Genomic DNA, 18,327 nt, shown 5'->3' with positions numbered 1-18,327 from the left:
CATGTGGTCACTGTCACCAATTTCTTGGGTACCTTTTCAGAGATGCTTCTGTGCTTGTCTTGCTCCAATAAAGCATTTCCCCATTGCAAAGCCCAGACATTTCTTCAACTGGTTGGTGTCTGGCAGCAGGGGGAAATTACACCATTTCCATTACTTGCATTTCTATAAGACTCTAATAGCCCTGAAACATCACTTTCTTCATATGTTCATTCCTCCTGCTGACAAAATATCAGTGACACCCACTATCAACTGGAAAGACCGCAAACTTCATAGCCTAGTATACAAAGTCCTCTACAATCTGATTCCATAATTCACCTTTCTAGCTATCTCACTAAGAACCTATAGGCTAGAGTATAGCAACACTGTTTTTCTTGTTTCCTCTAAACCTTTCTGCTTATTCAAATCATGGAGAATAAACAGTGACAATAAACAGGTTCATTAGTAGGAAGATTATGGACTCTGGAATGAGACAGTCCTGGCTTTGAATCCTAGTGCCACCTCTTAAGACACTGTGTGATCTCAGACAAATAACTAAGGCTCAGAAAAAGTATTTTTCATCTCAAAAATGGGGATTCTATCCACCAAGCAGGATGTGATAATTAGGGAGAAGATAAGTAAAATGCCTAGTACATAAAAAGTACTCAGTAAATAGTAGGGCAAAGTCCTTAGTTAGCTGGCAGGCTCATTACTACAGAGCCAGCGGCAGTGAATTTACTCTGTTATGCTCTGAAATACACTCTCTTCTCTGGTATGTGTAGGGCCTTGAGGGATAGGAAATAGGGAAAAGGTTGAGGTATATGAAACTAATTGTGTGTGTGGAAAACCAAAAATAAAATAGGGGAAAAATCCATAAAATTAAATCTCTTAATAGTAATTCACAGTTTAGTACTCCTTTGGGGGAAGTAAAGGTTTCAAAGCTAATCAGTAAAACAAAGCAAATCAGTAGAGTTCTAATCTTTTTTTAGTTTAACGGTCACACCTTGGGTGCTATACATAGTGGCTTTGGTGGGCACCCAATAATTGGAGTTAGAGTTTTTCAAGGGCTCTGCTAGCAATGTTTCTAGAATCTGATATCCTCTGAAGGCCACAATGTGGTTCAACTCTCAAATATCTGTGAGAATATGTGAACAGGGGAGCCCACATGAATATTATCCACAGAAAACATGAAAAGTTAATAATCTAATAGTTTTATTAAAATTGTTTGATAAGTACTAACCCTACTTAACGGCTAGTAGCAAGATTAATAAGCAATGCTATACACAAAGACTGTTGAGGATAGAGCTGTAAGAGGAAACACATAGCAAAAGCAAATACCTTTATAACCTCTGTTTGTCAAAATCCTACTCTGCCTTTCAGGCAAAGCTCAAATTGTACCTCCTCCAAGGTACAAGAATTCTTACTCAGTCTCTTCAGCTGGTTCTAATCTTTCTCATTGGTGCTCCCAAAAGATCTCATTATCTTTATTAGGGTACTTAATATACATTCATCAATGCATTTGACGAACATTTGCCTATGAAACATCGTATAGAGGATGGCAAAGATGAGTAAGACAGTGCTCTCAAGAGGCTCAAAGTTGAGTGAGTTGTCTTGTACCATAATTATTTATTATCTGTCTCCCTCCACTTGATGGCAGAGACTTGGTTTTGCTCATTCCTGTATTCCCAATATTTAGAAGAGTGCCTGGCACATGGTGGGTGCTCAATAAATACTGAATATGAAATTATATAGTTCTTTGCATACATCTATTTTTTACTAAACTATTACAGATAGGTGATGGTTTTATCTTTTATCTTTCTCACAGCACCTGGCTTTGTGTCTTGAACATAGCAATGTCTGCCACTGAACTGTAATTTTCAATTCATCCTTGAGTGGATTTGCTAAATTATTAAAGTTGCAGTTTCTGCACTCTTAATCATAGAGAACCGCCACTGTGAATTACACTTACGAAGTCTCAGAAAATTCTGTCTTTCTTTTAATGAGGAGAAGAAGGTAATTTGGAGGATGGAAAGTAAAAAAAAAGATAAAGTTGAGTCAGATTTGACCTAGAAGAAAAAGTCACAGAAAAAAGAGATATTGAGGGGAATGGGGACAATCTGATAGAGGATAGGGACTAAACTTTAAAACAAGGCAAAAACAAAACATGTTTCCCATAAAGCAAAAAAAGAAAGAAAGAGAAGAAAAATCTGTCTTTGTTAAATAAGAAACATGGCAGTTACTCAGAGCATGAATAGAGTAATTTTTCCAGGCATGGCAGGTTCCCCAATTCTTCCAGCTATTACTCAGGAACAAAACTAGAGACGCTGATGGAGCAGGCCTTTCCAGAGCAGTGGCTCGCAAGCCTAACTGCACATTAGAATCACCTGGGGAGACTTTTAAGAACTATTGATGCCTGGACCCACCCACTGAGCTTCTGATTCAGTTACTTTGAAGAGGGTTCCAACACCACATTTGTGAAAAATTCCCCAAGCGAGCCTACTGGGAGACCAGGTCTAAAGCACTGCTTTAGAGGAAGAGTATGGTTAGGAGAAATAGAATTTTGCTAGAGAAGGGACAAGATCTGTAATAGGAAGCCTTGGATTTTATTAGTCCAGACTCTGGGCGGATCATTAATTTCTCTTTCTCTCTGTCTCTGTATTTTCAAAGGCAAAATGAGATCTAACAAAGCTGTTAGAAACACAAAAAAGAAAAATGGCTGTGAAGCACTCATGGTCATAAAGTAATACACAAATATTTATTTAATACCACCACTAGGACCTTCAATCTTTTAGGTCTGGTTTCATATTTTGTACAGAACCCCACAGAGAAAATGATTAACATGTGCCAAATGAAAACACATTTTCATGTTAACAAATCCAAAGTGGAACAAAAGAAGCAATTAGGAAGCAGACAGTGATCCCCCTATAATGGGAAATGGTCCCAGAGAGATGGGCTGGTAACCTTAGGAGCAAAGGCCCTTCATTAACTCTCATTTTAGTTAATTGCTGTGTTCACAAACTAATCAACATGAGAGTACAATCAATCTCAATCTCTCTGCTAAGGCAGGCTAGAAATTCTGGGCCAGAAATAATTTAGCACCCCAGATTTTCATCATCTGACAAAATCTGTCCTTTCATTTCAGGGCTCTTTTGCAAGGTCTTCAGGTCCTAAATTAACTCCTGCCAAAGCTAAAATACTTTATTCCTTTAAGGGAGATGTCTCCAACAACCAATTTATTGCTTTTAAATATAAATTCACAACAAAACATGAATTAGCCTATCATGATATATAATTATTTTAAGGTCAAATCAATGCCTGGACTAAACTTTAAAAATAAGTCTGGTCAAAAGAAAGGAGTGTTCCCTATAAAATCCACCTGTATTTGCAATTAATTTTCTGAATTACAATTTCCAACAGATATGAGCTGGGTTTTAGGTAGTGTAGGAGTTCTCTCTGGAAGAAAAGCATTGTCCTCTGTCACTTTCTGTTAATGAGTCTTCCTCCACAGCCAAGGGAACACCTTGGGCTGGACTGAACTGAGAAGCTGACACTTTTTCTCAGAATCCAGCCTGTTCTCAGTTGCAGTCCACAGCCTGTTCAGAGGTCCGTTCAGCTTTTCAACATCCAAGACAAGGAGGAAAAAGTCTAGCTGATAAGAATTGTTTTCCACCAACTTGGGGCGATGCTATTCATGCAAGATTTCCTGCACGAAGACTAATAACGAAGAAAACTGAGACAAGCACTAGCAATCTTATTTCTTATTTTCAGTTACTGAGTCTTTAAAGCTTAGAGTCTGCATCTAGGACAAGGCTCTTCAATTCACGAGGCCAGGAATGTTAAGTGATTTGTCTAACGTCCACAGAAATCTCTGAGGTAGGACTTGAACTCATCTTCTAGCTCCATGTCTACCACACCACACTACCTTGGCAATCCCTCATGGAACATGTTTAGTGCCAGGTCAGTTTCCCAGTCACGGCCAAATGGTTAACTGTTGTCAGGTGGAAAGGGTACTGACTTGAGAATGAGATCTGGGTTCTAGCCCTTGCACTGCTCTCTCCGTGTGTGTGTGTGTGTGTGTGATCTTTAAGAGATCTGGCCTCTTTACTAGTTTCTGGTTCAGTTTGTTCATCCCACCCCCTGGAAAACCCCAGATGCGGACTCAGTTCTACCATCTGCCTCTTCCTGTACGAGGTACAGCTCTGGAGGGTGTCACAGAGCAGTGTTGACAAGTGTCATCACAAATCCATGGTCTGTAATCTCAGTGCTGCTCAAAAGAGGCCCAATCATCTCCTGAAATCTCTAATAATCTTATTCTCAATCTTTTTGCTTCTACGTTTGCTCCTTTCCAAACTACTCTTCATAAAGCAACCAGAGTCATCTCCTTAAACATACACACAACCATGCCATTTCACTGATCAAAACCCTTTAACAGCTTCTCTTTGCACTATGAATAGAACCCCAACTTGTTCCACACCTACAAGGTCCTGCATGTTCTTGCCCCCATCTCCCTCTCAGACCTCACCTCAGACCATTATCCTCTTTGTTAGTATGCTCCAACCACAACAGTCCCCTTTTAGTTCCTCACACATGCCAGATTGATCTTTCCTCCTGGTTATGGACTGAATGTTTGTGTCTCCCCCACCCCCCAAACTCACACACTGAAGCTTTAACCCCCACTGTGGCTATATTAGGAGATGGGGTCTCTAAGAAAATAATTAAGGATAAATGAGGTCACAAGGCTGGGGCCCTGATCCTATAGGATTAGTGTCCTTATAAGAAGACACATTAGAGAGCATGCTCTCTCTCTCTGCACAAACACTAAGATCATGTGAGGACATAGCAAGAAGATGGCTGTCTATAGGACAGGAAGAGAGCCCTCATTAGAAACCCAGTTTGCTGGCACATTGATCATGGACTTCTAGCCTCCAGAACTGTGAGAAAAGAAATTCCTGTTGTTTAAGCCACCCAGTCTGTAGTATTTTGTTATAGCAGCCTAAGCAGAGTAATACACTGCCTCAGAGTTTTAAACATATGCTATTCCTTCTTTCTGGAGCTTCCTCTCCGTTCTTCCTTCCTCTTTCCTTCTTTTCTACTTTCTTACTTCTTGTTCTAATATACCTTCCAATTGGACCACTGTAATAAAACAGCTCTCCGAAAGGTCATCATTTTACCAAAAACAATGGGTATTTATCATCTCATTTTACTGGACCGTTTTGGTCCCATATGACACTGTAGACCCCTTAGTTCATGAACACTCTTCTTCCTTGGCTTTGATTTCACTACTTCCTCTAGGTATTTCTCTAACCATTTCCTCAAGATTTCATTCTGGAGCTCTTTAAATGTTTGTGTTCTACTTGATCTTGCCCTTGGCTCATAGTTCTTTTCTGTTTAATATCCTCCTTGGGCAACTTCATCCATTCTTGTGGTTTTAACTCCAATAGTGTGTTGATGATTCCCAAATCTATCTCAGTCCTCTCAAGTAGATTTGAATATCCAATTGGCTGCTAAACATCTCTGCTTGGATAGTCCACAGGCATCTTAAACTCAAGATATCTACAAGTGAACTCTTTATCTCCCCCTGTAAACCAGCCTGTCTCTTTAAATTCGCAATCTCAGTTCATGGTGCCACCCGTGGTCTGAACAAAAAACCTGGGGTCATTTGGGGCTCTCCCCTCTTCCTCACTCACTGCTCTTTTTTTTTTTTCAGGTACCAGAGATAAATCAGTCATAATTAGTCATTATTTCACTCTCATTATGTTAGTGCCTTTGCAATAACAATATGCTCCCATGGTTCCTTTTCTTCCTCTAGGCAAAGATACCTACCTTTCCCTCTTTGAAGTGCTTCTTGAGCTGCTTCTGCATGGCAGTCAACTTCTTGGACTGCACCCCACTGTAGGCCAGCAGCATGCCACCAAACTGCCTCTCGGTGATTCTCCCATCCACAGGGTCATGGCGTTCAAACTGGGAAGGGAACAGAAAGAGTGTTCATGGGGTCAAATGGAAAGTACTCTGACATGGAATGCAGAATGATCAACTGTGTTGGATGGCAGAGAATAGCTGATGGCTGGGACCATATTTTGAACTATAATTCTCACCAAGATTTAAAAAAGTCAGTCAGAAACAAAAGATTTGTGTTGTTTTTTTTTTTAATGTATCTATTTTATTTATTTATTTTTGGCTGTGTTGGGTCTTCATTGATGTGCGTGGGCTTTCTCTAGTTGCAGCGAGCAGGGACTACTCTTCCGTTGAGGTACACAGGCTTCTCATTGTGGTGGCTTCTCTTGTTGCAGAGCATGGGCTCTAGCCGCACGGGCTTCAGTAGTTGTGGCACGTGGGCTCAGTAGTTGTGGCTTGCAGGCTCTAGGGCACAGGCTCAGTAGCTGTGGCGCATGGGCTTAGTTGCTGTGCGGCATGTGGGATCTTCCCGGACCAAGGCTTGAACCCTTGTCCCCTGCATTGGCAGGCAGATTCTTAACCACTGTGCCACCAGGGAAGCCCAAAAGATTTGTGTTCTTATTCCAGTTCTGCCACTAAGTTACCCAACTACTCTAAGCCTCAATTTCCTCACGGATAAAAAGAGCTGCTATAACATCTTATATACCTTCTAGATCAGGAGCTTCCTTGTGGGAATAAAAACCATGTTAAAACTCCATTCAAATTCATGAGTAATAGTATTAGTAATAAGTGCTCTCTGGATCATCCATGTCCCTGCTACTCAGAGAAAACTTAAAAGCTAATTATTACAAATTTGATCAATTATACATATGTAAAAGTCTTATCAGTTCCTTGATCTGTACGTAATATTGTTATACATTCAGACCTCTAAGCATTTCAAAGAAGAGTAGTGTTTTCAGGTTTCCCCCAAAATGGTAATCAAATGCTAGAACAACAAGAGCTTGAAAAAAATGTATAGAGCGTAGGATGCCTCAATTAGACATGCATACGTATCATAAAGCTACTAAAAAATCATGAAGTGTATTTAAACATGCAGATGGAAAGGTTAAGTATAAAGGACCTCTAGCTAATCTAAGTGATATCAGAAAACTAAGATTTTCATTTAAAAATGGAGAGAAGGGGCTTCCCTGGTGGCACAGTGGTTAAGAATCCGCCTGCCAATGCAGGGGACACAGGTTCGAGCCCTGGTCGGGGAAAATCCCACATGCCGCGGAGCAACTAAGTCTGTGCGCCACAACTACTGAGCCTGCACTCCAGAGCCCGCGAGCCACAACTCCTGAAGCCCAGGTGCCTAGAGCCTGTGCTCTGCAACAAGAGAAGCCACCGCAATGAGAAGCCCACGCACTGCAACGAAGGTAGCCCCAGCTCACCGCAACTAGAGAAAGCCCATGCGCAGCAACAAAGACCCAACACAGCCAAAAATAAATAAATAAAATAAATTAAAAAAAATAAAAATGGAGAGAAGAAAGTTATCTCAATGCCAGCTGCAGTGTTAGTGATACTTATAAATGCATAAATAATAAAATGGCTAAAGATGGGCCCAGAAACCAATTAGAAAGCAAAACGATTTCAAGATGGTAAAATTTCCCCATGGTTTTATTGGAAAATATCAGTTACCAGGAAACTTTCAGATTCCTATGTGGCAGGGCATAATCCTCTTCTCCTAAGAGGGTTATATATAGACATAAGACATGGCCAAGTAAGGTCATGTCAACAAACATTTCCTGAATGTCTACTAGTTGTTTAGCAGTGTGTTAGTCATTGCGGAGTACCGGAAAGTAGAAGATTCAGTTTCTGTCCTTAGGAACTTCACCATCTAGTAACAGGATAAGATTTACACATAAGACACAAAATAAGGAAGTATGTAGTTAAGAATGAAATTCTCTCTCAATTTTTTTTTTTTTTTTTTTGGCTGCACCATACGGCATGCAGAATCTTAACTCCCCAACCAGGGATTGAACCAATGCCCCCTTTAGTGGAAGCGCAGAGTCCTAACCACTGGACCAGCAGGGAATTCCCCTCTCTGTTTTTATTTCCTCGGTTAGTTTGGTAAGTTGATATACACCTTAATTTGTCTCCTCACCGGTCAGACTATGTCAGTGAGCAAGACAAAAAATTACATTTTATCAACAGCAATCATTTACTGAAAATGTACTACGAGCCAGGTACTTCACCCATATATTCTTTCATTTAATCGCTGTAACAACCCTGTGGAGTAGATATTATGAGCTCCATTTTACAGATGAGAAAACTGAGTGAACATGAAGTTAGAGCTCGGAGTCAAACGAGGCTCTATCTGGATCCAAAGACTGTATCTCAATATCATACTATTTCCTCCTTTTAAGCAGTAGTACATATTCATCCTATAGGATAGCATTATGTTGTTCTGGATGAACTTATAAAGCAATGGGATTTAATCATATTTGAGTGAGAAGCAAAACTACTTCCAAAGAAATCAACTTCATCAATATTAAGTGAAAGCCTCACTTTTAACTCAACCACTCAGTACTTCATGTTTGTCATACCATCACTTCTACAGAGCTGATTAATTTGTGACAGTACCAGAAGTTTTCAGGATTTAAGTTTGATTTATGATTCAATTTACCATACTGAAACAAAATGGAGGACTGATAAAATTTTTGCAAATGGGAGTACTATCTGCAGTGTTTAAATCAGATTTTCAGTGAAATGTGATTCCCCGGCCAAAGTTGGGCTTCTTTAAAGCAAGCGAAGCAAAGCTATGGTCCTAGGCTTCAACAATTTAGGGTGCTCATTTTACCCTTAACTGGAAGATTTCACAGCTGTGGAGAAATCCCATACATTTGAACTAGATGAGTTAAGCTGTATCCTACAAGATGGATTCAAGGTTGCAATGTCTCTTTTCATAGCATTGGCAGCAGCAGCAGTGTGCTCGAGGCTTATGAAAGACTGCATTCATCTGCCCTCCACAGGTGCATAAAACCTCACCTCTGCTATGTTTCAAAGGCAGTAAAGACAATTTCCAGTGGACATCCCCAAGTAACAATTCCAGTGCTCAAATTAGCATTTTTACTAATGTTCTTTGAAAACACAGACTTATCTTTTTCTATCATTATTATTATTGTTAATATTTTGATGTGGTTGGAACCTGAAACGGCTTAAAAACTATAAAACTCAGCTCCATGCAGTATAGCCCACTTCAAAGTTTACTACCTCCTCTGTAATTTGATTTGGGGCAGCACTGAAGACCTACTAGGCTAGGGAGCTTTAAGAGTCGTTTCTCAAGGACCTGCATTATGGCTAAATTTTCAAGGGCAATAGCTAGATATCATGTGGCACCATATGAATGTAATTCCCAAGGTCATGAGAGGGTCTTTGGGGAAAGACGTAGGTTATTGCAAAATTAAGACAGTGTAGAAAGCTCCTAATTGTATATCTGGAGGCAATTCATATGATTGGCTTGTATTTTATTTACCAAATATTGATTGAGCCTCTTAAGTTCCACTTCAATGACAATTAAGAAATTCCATTCTGTTTGATCCTGTGGCACAGAATGTGTGTGTTCCAGGACACCACCCACAATTTTCATTGCTCTTTCAGACTATACTACAAAGCTACAGTAATCCAAACAGCATACTGGCATGAAAACAGACGTAAAGATGAATGGAACAAAATAGAGAGCCCAGAAATAAACCCACACACCTGTGGTTAACTAATCTATGACAAAGGGGGCAAGAACATACAACAGAGAAAAGACCATCTCTTCAATAAGTGGTGCTGGGAGAACTAGGCACATGGAGAACAAAGAGATTAGAACATTCCCTCATACCATACATAAAAATAAACTCAAGATGGTTTAAAGACTTCAACGTAAGACCTGAAACCATAAAACTCCCAGAAAAAAAAAGTTTGTGACATAAATTGTAACAATATTTTCTTGGATCAGTCTCCTAAGGCCAAAGGGGAAAAAAAAAAAAACAACCAACGGACCTAATCAAACTTAAAATATTTGTAAATGATGAGACCAACAAGGGATTAATATCCAAAATATACAAACCGTCCATACAAGTCAGTATCAAAAAAACCCAAACAACCCAATCAGAAAATGGGCAGAAGACCTGAATAGACATTTTTCCAAAGAAGACATACAGATGGTTAACAGGCACATGAAAAGATGCTCAACACCGCTAATTATCAGAGAAATGCACAAATTGAAACCACAATGAGGTATCACTTCCCACTTGTCGGACTGGCTATCATCAAAACATTTACAAATAAATGGTAAGAAGGTGTGGAGAAAAGGGAACCCTCCTCCTATACTGTTGGTGCAAATGTAAATTGGTGCAGCCACTATGGAAACAGTATGGATGTTCCTTAAAAAACTAAAAACAGAAGTATCATATGACCCATCAATTCCACTCCTGGATATATATCTGGAAAAAATGAAAATACTAATTCAAAAGATACATGCAACCCAATGTTCATACCAGCACTATTTACAATAACCAAGACATGGAAGCAACTCATGTGCCCATCAATAGATGACTGGATTAAGAAGATGTAGTACATATATGCAATGGAATACTACTCAGCCATAAAAATAAGAATGAAATATAGTCATTTGCAGCAATGTGGGTAGACCTAGAGAACATTATATTTAGTGAAATAAGTCAGAGAAAGACAAATACTGTATGATATCACTTATATGTGGAATCTAAAAATGATACAAATGAATATATATACAGAACAGACACAGACCCAAAGATATGGAAAACAAACTTATGGTTACCAAAGGGGAGAGGAAAGGAGGGAGGGACAAATTAGGGGAATGGGCTTAACAGATACAAACTACTATGTATAAAATAGATAAACAATAAGGATATACTGTATAGGACAGGGAATTATACCCATTATCTCGTAGTAACCTATAATGGAGTGTAACCTGCAAAAATACTGAATCACTGTGCTGTACACCTGAAAAGAACACAATATTGTAAATTGACTATACTTCAATAAAACTAAAAAAAAAAAAAAAAGAAATTCCATTCTGTTGGATCCTGTGGCACAGAACGTGTGCATTCCAGCACACTACTCACCATCTGCATTGCTTCTTTGAGTCTAGGAAGAGAAATGAACAACTTAGCATTTTCTCTTCTGTGCCACTGCCACTTTCTCAAATGGATATAAGCTGCTGGCTCCCTGTTGTTTCCCCAGGGGGCTGCAGGGCAGGCAAAGAGGGGTCAGAGGAGAGGAGCCAAAAGACTGTCTGCAAGATTTTTCCTGGCTTCTTGTTCCCACCCTTGCCCCTTGTTGAGAGAAAGAACAGCTTTTTGGAAGGACAGATGGTCTATATATCCATTAGCATCTCGAGATGAAATGATTTAAGGAAGAAGGGAAGTGAGGAAGAGAAGAAAACATGTATTATAAACAAAGGCCAAAATAAGACTAGAAAAATAGTAAAAGGAAAAAGAAATCAGTATCTGCAAGTGGGTCTTGATTTATTAAAGTCTTCTGAAGTTAATATATTTCAACAAATGTAAACGTCAACCTTATTCTCTTTCACAAAATTATGTTTCAGGAGACTCTATCCCTCAGAGTAAATCCTGCCCTTTTACAAGTATTTCAGAATGATAATTTTCTTCATAGGCTTTTTCTAGCTTCTGAACTGTATGATTCAAGTAATGCATAGTAATCTTAAGCCACTGAGCTGAATATATCTATGTTTTTCAATCTGACAGTATTTGGCTTTTGAGATCTGAACCATGTCACTGCTGCTACTACCAGGAGTCTCAGAAAAACTGTTTTGCCCATCAGGAGGAAAAATGATTACAGGCAAAGTTCTCTACTGCAAACCACCCAGTGAGCATAACATACATTCCACAGTTTGAATATGAAATCTATGTTTCTACAAAATTGGCAATGGACATCAGAGAGCCCCAGGTCAAACTGCCTGGAGCCTGAATTTTCTTGATCTTTAATTATAAGATGCATCTTCACTGTCAACCCTAATATGATTGTCTTTTGGCTAAGGAAGAAGGCCTACAATTTGGAATGAAGGCAACATGGTTCAGTGCCCTGAGCAAGGACCAAAACAATCCATTAGCATCTGGGACCATGAGGTTATAGATTACCAAACTAAGCTGCTTGACTCTTCTACTTCAAATCCAAGGATTCTTTCCATTTAAAATGGTTTTTAAGGGACCTCCCTGGTGGTGCAGTGGTTAAGAATCCGCCTGCCAATGCAGGGGACACGGGTTCGATCCCTGGTCTGGGAAGATCCCACACGCTGCGGAGCAACTAAGCCCATGTGCCACAACTACTGAGCCTGCACTCTACAGCCCGTGAGCTACAACTACTGAGCCCGCATGCCCCAACTACTAAGCCCACGCGCCGCAACTACTGAAGACCGCGTGGCTAGAGCCCGTGCTCCACAAACGAGAAGCCACCGCAATGAGAAGCCCGCACACCACAACAAAGAGTAGCCCCTGCTTGCCGCAACTAGAGAAAGCCTGTGCGCAGCAATGAAGACCCAGTGCAGCCAAAATAATGCAATAAATTAATTAATTAATAAAAAAATTAAGATAAACAGGCAGAGGGGAGTCAGTGCCTTGGGGTTGAAAACAGAGCAGGCAGCTGTGTATAGTCATAATTTCAATCCTGTACAGTAATATAGGATTATCTCACTTAATTAAGAAAGTTCATGCTGGAGAGCAAATCAAGTGACTAAAAGACATGTGTACCAATCACACAGACCAGAAAAAGATTAATTTTCCAGTCTGAGAGTAAAAATTAGGAAGATAACAAGACTGATGTATGAAGTTAATACAGGATAATAAACATCATCATATTTGACTAAGGGTGTTGGAGAAAAATATTTTAAATCTGGAACAAAGGGATTCAAGGTTTGATAAGTTTGAGTTTCATTCCATACAAGGTAATATATTTAAATGACTAAGAATACAGGCTTTAGAATCAGCAAGGCCTCGGTCTGAATTTCAGCTTGAACACATACTTGCTGCTGTGACTTACTCCCTCTAAGGCTTCAAAATCTTCCCACTAAAAAATAGAGATAATATTCACAACCTCAAAGTGCTGTAAGGATTAAATGGGATAATGTATGTAAAGAAATTAGTCCAGAGTTTGGCGCATAGTTAGAGTTCCAATAAATGTAGCAATTAATATTCTTATCACCATGATATCACTTCTCAGGAAAGTGCCTCAATTGATTATTCTGTTCTTAGTAGGTATTAATTAAATTCAACGTACTAGGTCTCACTTTGCTTTTCATAATTGCTTTTGGCCAGTCTCTGTTTACAGAATACTACTTTCATATATGAAGAGCAGAAAAAGTGAATGCAACAAATTTTATTTATTATTCAACACAACAGAATAATTTCAAGATTAAACTACTTAGAGGTGGCTGAAGCAGAACAACTTAATAAGTCCTGTAATCTGGCCATATATTACTAGACAGAAAACTTCCATAAAGGAGGTGCTCAATAAATATGTAGCAAGTGAACAGAGACAGAACACCAGAAAATTAATTCACAGCACTCTGTCCTACTGTTGAGAGGATTTCCTATCTGAGGCAAGGATTACCTCTCCATTTCTCCCTTAATACCTACTTCCACGATATTGATTTCTGTAAGAATACGCTCGAGAATGTCTTTTTTTTTTTTTTTTTTTTGGCCTCACCTGAGGCTTGTGGGATCTCAGTTCCCCAAACCAGGGATTGAACCCGGGTCACAGCAGTGAAAGCCCAGAATCCTAACCACTAGACCACCAGGGAACTCCCGAGAATGTCATTAAATATGGCTAATCAGTAACATATTTGAGTTCTTATTAACTTGCCAGGTGCTGTCCTAGGAACTTACCTTATGCAATCCTCACAATGTTATATAACAGGTATTATTATTATTATTGTTGTTGTTTTATTTTATAGACATGGACACAAAAGCAGAGAGAAGTTAAATAACTTGCTCACACAGTTAATCTGGGGAGAAACTTCTCTCTGGTCTCAATCAAAACAGTTGATTTGTTTTCTTATCTTAAAGGTACCAACAATCATGTTTCCTTTTTTATCCTGGTTACTAAAAGCTTAGAGTCAAGTTTGTGGCCCCCCTCTAATAAAAACAGGAATTTATGACATATTTTTGATAATCTTACTCCTGGCTTTCTCTCAACCTTCTTCCATCTTTTTTTTTTTTTAAGATTTATTTATTTATTTTATTTATCTCTGGCTGCATCGGGTCTTAGTTCTGGCATGCGGGATCTTAGTTGAGGCATGTGGGAGCTTTTGTTGTGGCGCCCGGGCTCTTTGTTGCTGCGCACCAGATTCTCTCTAGTTGTGACGTACAGGATCCAGGGTGCGTGGGCTCTGTAGTTTGCGGCACGCAGGCTCTCTAGCTGAGTTGCGCTAGCTCAGTAGTTGTGGCACATGGGCTTAGTTGCCCTGTGGCATGTGGGATCTTAGTTACCTGACCAGGGATTGAACCCGTGTCCCTTGCATTGTAAGGTGGATTCTTTATCACTGGACCACCAGGGAAGTCCCAACCTTCTTCCATCTTTTAACTTTCATTTTTCAGCAAGTTTTATTTTTTGTCTCACTGAATGTATTCTTTAAGCCTTTCTTAAATCATTTTTGAACAAAGCAGGATATAAAAAATAGTGTCGGACATCTAGGTTTTTTCAATTTTTGGTTATAATAAATATCACCACTGGGATAAACTTTTTCTGTATTTATTTTTTCATCATTATTTTGGGGTTGATCTCTAGAAATGAATTATGAAATAAAAATCTATAGGCTCTTACAATTTTTTATTATGAAGTATTTGATATATACAAAATAATATATATAATAGACAAGTCATGAAGCATAATAAAAAAAACCACCCATGAACCTACCACTAATCTGAGGGAGGAAGCATTAGAACGAACAGTTGAAGCTCATCCCTCTGCCTCCCCTAAGAGGTAACCACCACTGGACTTCTTTCTCTATTGTCTTGTTATTTTTGTTTAGTTTAAAACACGTTTGTGTCCTTAAACAATATTATTTATTTCTTCCTGCTTTTGAACTTTATAAAATGGTATCATGCTGGATGTACTCTTCTGCGATTTGCTTTTTTTCAATCAACATTATATTTCTAGAATTCATCCATGTTGCTATATTTAAGCATGCTTCTTTCATTTTTACTCTACTATAGATTTCTATTATTTGAAAATACCAGTATTTATCAGCTTTCCTATAGATGGACATCTGAGTTATTGTCAGCCTTTTGCTATTATGAACAATGCTATTATGAATATTCTTATACCAGTGTCCTGGTGAAACAGTAACAAGAGTTCCAAGTCTAGGGTATATATCTAGAAGTGGAACTGCTGGCTTATCAAGATAATATCTAATTATTTTCCAAAAGAATCACACCAATACTTTTATCAGCCATGTATAAGAGCTCCCATTGCTTCACACCTTCACCAGTACTTGGTACTGTCAGACTTTTAGTTTTTTGCCAATCTAGTGTGTGTAAAAATGGTAGGTATAGGGCTTCCCTGGTGGCGCAGTGGTTAAGAATCCGCCTGCCAGTGCAGGGGACACGGGTTCGAGCCTGCGAGCCACACCTACTGAAGCCCACACGCCTAGAGCCCGTGCTCTGCAACAAGAGAAGCCACTGCAATGAGAAGCCCGCGCACTGCAATGAAGAGTAGCCTCCGCTCACCACAACTAGAGAAAGCCGGAGCAGCAACAAAGACCCAACTCAGCCAAAAATAAATAAATAAATAAATGTATTAAAAAAAAAAAGAAGAATCACTTGGAGATACCTTCGAGCTATGTTTCAAAAAAAAATGGTAGGTATAAACTCTTGAATGCTTTTGATATATATTGCCTAATTGATCTCCAGAAAGATGTATCAATTTATAATCTTAATAGTATAGTAGAACACCCTTGATAACATCAAGTATAATTTTTAAAAATCTTTGCTAGAATAAAAATGGTAACCCATTTTAATTAGTATTTCTTTGATTACTAGTGAGGCTGACCATTTTTCAAACATATGTACTGCTCATTTCTATTTCTTCCACTGAATTTTTTATGTTCCTTGCCTGTTTACTTACAGAAGTGCGGATATTTGTCTCATTAATTTATAAGATTAAAAATATTTGCCCTTAATTAATACAGTATAAATTTTTTTACCCAGTTTGTCCATCTTTTAATTTTGCTTAAGTCCGTTTTATGTACAGAAGTTTTAAATCTTTATTGTGGTGAAACGCATGGATCTTTCTCTCCGCAACTTGTTTCACTGGTTTATATCTAGCAACTCTTTCCTTGTTAGATAAGAGGCTAATTAAGTATTGACTTATCATTTCTTCATTTAAAAAAAGGAAACGTAACCTAAAATATTAAAACATATTCCTCAGTGTCTATCAATGAAAGTGATTAAATCCTCAGAACAAAAGCTAAGTTTGTTTTAAAAAGTCCTCCAGACACTGAGTGAAGTAAGTCAGACAGAGAAAGACAAATATCATATGATATTGCTTATATGTGGAATCTAAAGAAATGGTACAAATGAACTTATTTACAAAACAGAAATAGAGTCACAGATGTAGAAAACAAACTAATGGTTAACAAGGGGGAAGGGGGGGAAAAGATAAATTGGGAGATTGGGATTGACATATACATACTACTATATATAAAATAGATAACTAATAAGAACCTACTGTATAGCACAGGGAACTCTACTCAATACTCTCTAATGACCTACATGGGAAAAGAATCTTAAAAAGATTGGATATGTGTATATGTATAACTGATTCACTTTGCTGTACAGCAGAAACTAACAACATTGTAAATCAACTATACTCCAATAAAAATTAATTAAAAAAATAAAATCAACTGGGAATCTTTAAAAAAACCCCAATAAATAAATAAATTAAATTAAATTAAAGTAAAGTAAAATCCTCCAGTCTGCTGACTTTTTTTTAAACTAGTCTTAATGTTTGGGAATTTAGACTAAAATGGGGTCATTTAAGCCTAACTTAACCCAATTCTCCTTATTGAGGGAATAAGCTCAAGGAAATTCACTCCAGTTAACTTCCTTTTTTTGTTTAAAGGTATATAATCAGCTATGGAGTGATGGAGAAAGCAAGAAAAAAGTAGTTCAGTTCCAAAGAAAAGAAGGCCTAAAAGGACTTAGTTAGAAAAATTCCTCAGGTTGTTAAAGAATAATCCATTCTCTATCATTCATAATAGCAAATACTTACATAGCACTTATTATGTGCCAGATCCTGTTCTAAGTGCTTTCCATACACTAACTCACACAGCATTTTGAATTATACAAAATTTGTACGGTTATTTTTTCCTAAGATATGACCTTGATCAATATGAACAAGCCCCAAATTCTGGCAAAGTTAACAGCTATTTAATATTCCAATCAATCTATGAAGTTAGTGTTTCCACATGGAATTGCTATATCACGTTAGTCTCAAACTATTTTTTTCTCTAAGGTAACTCTTTCAGCAAGCAGTAGATCTTACCATATCCAATTTCTGCTTTCAACAACCATTTTATTCTAAATCACAGCAACATGAAAAAAACCTTAGTCTTGGCACTATATATTCCTTTGAGATTTGAGGCCCAACATTATTCAGAGTTCAAGGACATTCTTCTTTTCATGAGATCACAAGAGTTTTGGAAAACAGAAAGACTATCTACTGTAAAAAAATATAAAAGCTCCAATTTTAGGAGATAAGAACCAAGGATTAATCGTGGTAGGAAAGCAAAGTGCTATTTTTTCTCATTTGAGTGTCAAGTTTGTTTTCCTCTGACTTCATTATTTCTGCAGATAGCTCTCTGGGATCTACTGTCTAGCTGAAAATACAACATATTTCCATACTGCTTTTGTCCGAGCATTGCTGACAGTATGTCAGCACTCAGAAAAAAGTTGGAAGTTTAGCGTGTTCATTACTTGACACCTAATGACCACTATAAAAGGCCTGATGTGCTGATTTTACCTATAGGTGTAGTGAACTGGAAGGCAGGAGCCAGTGTGAAAAGCTGTTAAAAAATAATGATGACAGTTAAGACATACAGTTTACTCTGGGCTTGGTGTATTCATAGTTGATCACTTCCTCATCACAGTGAATGACTGAATAAAGAAAAATAAAAGCCTCAGCAAAATATTAGCAAACCCAATCCAGCAATATATAAGAGGGATTAAATACTATGACCAAGTGAAATATATCCCATAAATGAAAGGATAGTTTAACAACTGAAAGTCAATGAAGGTAAGACACATTAAGAAAATAAAGGTCAAAAACTACATAATCAAAAAAAAAAATGGGGAGAGAGGCAAACATTTCTTCTTGCTACCATTTTCATATGAGAATACGGGTAATTTCTCCCACTTCCATAATGGGAGA

The 18,327-nt window shown here is 38.2% G+C and overlaps 1 protein-coding gene across 2 annotated transcripts in view; it reads right to left on the bottom strand.

Annotated features, from left to right (window-relative positions):
• Positions 1–18,327, bottom strand: part of MICU1 (mitochondrial calcium uptake 1) — a 215,202-nt gene that overhangs the window by 36,269 nt on the left and 160,606 nt on the right. For both annotated transcript variants that reach the window (XM_059900042.1, XM_059900043.1), the window contains one exon: positions 5,800–5,937. In XM_059900042.1, coding sequence (XP_059756025.1) covers positions 5,800–5,937 — 138 coding nt within the window. The remainder of the gene's footprint in view (positions 1–5,799; positions 5,938–18,327) is intronic.

The sequence above is a fragment of the Balaenoptera ricei genome, chromosome 16 (assembly GCF_028023285.1).
Source record: "Balaenoptera ricei isolate mBalRic1 chromosome 16, mBalRic1.hap2, whole genome shotgun sequence".
Classification (NCBI taxonomy): domain Eukaryota; kingdom Metazoa; phylum Chordata; class Mammalia; order Artiodactyla; family Balaenopteridae; genus Balaenoptera; species Balaenoptera ricei.
The sequence above is the reverse complement of the archived record's forward strand: the minus strand, read 5'-3'. Positions and strand labels throughout refer to the sequence as shown.